Raw genomic sequence first — 3,009 nt, forward strand, 5'->3', positions numbered from 1 at the left:
ATTAGAAATCGAATGTTCTTTTTAATATTACTCAATTCTTAAAAAATATTTAATAAATAGGGGTAATTTTATAAGCTAGACCTTGTATTTATTATCTTTTTTACTGGGTCTGAAAAATGCGGCTCGATTGAGATCTCCGTGAATTAAAAACAAACAGACCGCAGTTTTCCCCCTTGTTACGTACATCGTTTAAAACATCTACTTATTTATTTTTAATAAAATTAAGAATAGAAAATTTTATTTTTTTTCTAAAAGAGGGAGAAAAAAGAAGCAGCCTGGAAATAGAACTCTTGGTGGAAGAGTTGAGACTCATCCATCATTGCCAATATAAAAAACAAACCAAAACGACATAAAAGCAAACATCATCGCTTTGTTGCCCCACATCATTTCTTAGAATATTATTAGCATAATCATATAATTTTGTCTGTAACAGTAAACTAAAGTAGCACTGAGGTTATGGATTAGGCCACATGATGCTTCCTCTCTCCAACTCAGAAGCCCCGTATGAAACCTCCTCTGACCTCTCAATCCTCAAATTTCCACTCTTTATAACGAACCCTCAACACACTTTTTTCCACTCAACTCAATATCTCCTCCTCCAACTTTGAATATTTTCAAGAATTTGATCATAGAAAATTAGATTTCCCTCCAATTGCCTTTAAATTCTCTTGTTTCATTAAAAGATCAAAGAGATGGACTCACCACAAGATAATTGCTCACTTGATTTGATTAGGGAGCATCTTCTTGATGATGTTCCTTTCATGGATTATTACTGGTCCCAAATAACCCAAACCTCCTCCTCTTCTCAATCTTTAGACTCTAGTATTAATAATAATTCATCTGAATCTCTGGATCGAACTTTCTCTTTTGAAACAGCTTTCAACTCAGCTGAAAGTTCGAATGTTGATATCTCAAGCTTCTTGAGTAGCTCAAAAACAGAGTTCGATTGCTTTTTCGAGTTGGAGACTAAACCAAATGTGTCAGCTGCTCGTATCACTTCGAATTCTCCGAAACAAACAAGCTTCAAAGAACGCAAGCCTTCTCTTAACATAGCGATACCCGCGAAGCCAATTGTTCAGAAAGTGGAGGTTGCTATGGAGAGCGAGAAGAAGCATTACAGAGGAGTTAGGCAACGTCCATGGGGGAAGTTTGCGGCGGAGATTCGTGACCCTAACCGTAAGGGAACTCGGGTTTGGTTAGGAACCTTCGACACCGCCATTGATGCTGCCAAGGCATATGATAGGGCGGCGTTTAAGCTTAGAGGAAGCAAAGCAATACTGAATTTCCCTCTTGAAGTTGCAAACTTTAAGCAACAACATGATGTTGAGATTCAGCCACAGCCAGTGAACTCGGGGAGGAAAAGGGTGAGAGAAACAGAGAATGAGGAGCAAGTAGTTATCAAGAAGGGAGTGAAAATAGAAGAAGAAAGAGCAGTAACTGCAGCTCCATTAACGCCATCAAGTTGGTCAGCAGTTTGGGACTGTGGAAATGGAAAGGGCATTTTTGAAGTGCCGCCACTATCACCATTGTCTCCACATATGAGCTATTCTCAGCTTGTAATGATATAATCAGAGGACAACTACTACATATGGGATGTTAGTATTTGATAAGTATGCACCTGACAGCAAAGGAAGTCTGAGGTGAATTTTCAGAATTAGGATTAGGATTAGGATTCAAGAGAAGATGGAGAAGAGGGCACGTGTTCTTTGGGTCTTGAATCTTTTATAATTTTATTTATTAAGCGTTATTTAATGTAAATACGCAATCAGTCCAGAAGTTTGTTCAATTGATCTTATTCATCTTTATAATATGGAAATATGAAAGCATAGACATTTATATGAAGCAGATTATCTCCCGTAACTAATGATGAAAAGTGTGTGAAATGCTCACAATTTAAAATCACACTCCTTGCGTTTTAATTCGTTTTTTTTATTTGACTTTGTTTACCCCGGAATCAGATAATCAATTAAATTTGTATGTGGGTATAATTGATGGAATAAACACAACATGAATATAAATAAACGGCCTTGGCCGAATCAGATATTAAGAGAGGGGCCCTATTTATAGTGTGACTTCCATAGGTTTCATCCAATATGAATTAATAAAATAATAATAATAAGGACAGCTCTACACGGATTTGGTGGGATTAGACTGACGGCACCGTCTGGCACACGCATGGTGGGTAGTTGATCACGACAGGACGCTACTGGCACGTGGCTCGCGTGTAACGGCCACACGGACCAACAGCCGTACGGACCAACGGCTATACGGACCAACAGCCGTATGAATCAACGGCTATACGGACCAACGGCCACGAATGCTCGGGTCACCGGGCTTGGTCGTTCCAATGACGAAGAAGGCAGATCAGTCGGTCCCCTCGCTCCACCGGTTTGCCTCGCATCCGGTTTTTACCGTATACAGATAGCCCCACACTTCCCGGATCTCCGATCTATCGGAGTAACGGGGAGTGGATAACTTTTGAAACCGGTGGCCCTGTCAGCTCGTCGTTACCTTCTTATTTCTTCGTTTTGAATGTTTGCCATTATTTTTGTCATGATCGTTGGTCCGTTTTAGGACAGGTCGACTCATAGTCGTTAATTCATCGTGCCCGTGGGATTTATCCGATGCTTCATAAGTTCAGATGTCTCCGAATTACGATAGGCATTTTCTTTAGGGTCGGTATTTTTTCAACCTTGGCAAAGTTTTTGATGTAGCAATCCCCGTTTTGGGGGAATTTGCCGAGATTTGGCTTGGGTCATTGTGACCTCGTCGCCTTTATCGAATTTCGGGCACAATCCTCGATATAGAGTATGTGAGTGGGGCAGTGCCGAAATACGGCGGTTACCATCGGGGCGAAGTCCTTTTAACAGAAAGACACCCAAGATTTTGTTATACCAGCTTTTGATGACTTTGAGTTTGCAAAATGTTTGTACATATGAGAATTTTAATTCCTTCTGCCTTGTTGTAGTAAATAAAAAATGGAACACAATTCATTATGATCGTTTGGTC

General features: G+C 40.0%; 1 protein-coding gene across 1 annotated transcript; it reads left to right on the top strand.

Moving 5' to 3' along the window:
* The first annotated feature begins 406 nt into the window (after positions 1 to 406).
* On the top strand, positions 407 to 1,842 carry LOC132631668 (ethylene-responsive transcription factor 5-like). The gene has a single exon (XM_060347335.1). It carries the CDS (start codon positions 693 to 695, stop codon positions 1,566 to 1,568), a length of 876 nt encoding a protein of 291 aa, XP_060203318.1. The 5' UTR covers positions 407 to 692; the 3' UTR covers positions 1,569 to 1,842.
* The last annotated feature ends 1,167 nt before the right edge of the window (positions 1,843 to 3,009 follow it).

The sequence above is a fragment of the Lycium barbarum genome, chromosome 3 (genome assembly GCF_019175385.1).
Source record: "Lycium barbarum isolate Lr01 chromosome 3, ASM1917538v2, whole genome shotgun sequence".
Classification (NCBI taxonomy): domain Eukaryota; kingdom Viridiplantae; phylum Streptophyta; class Magnoliopsida; order Solanales; family Solanaceae; genus Lycium; species Lycium barbarum.

Bases quoted from the DNA above. Each gene is read 5' to 3' on its own strand.
- LOC132631668 (XM_060347335.1), top strand. From the start codon at position 693: ATGGACTCACCACAAGATAATTGCTCACTTGATTTGATTAGGGAGCAT.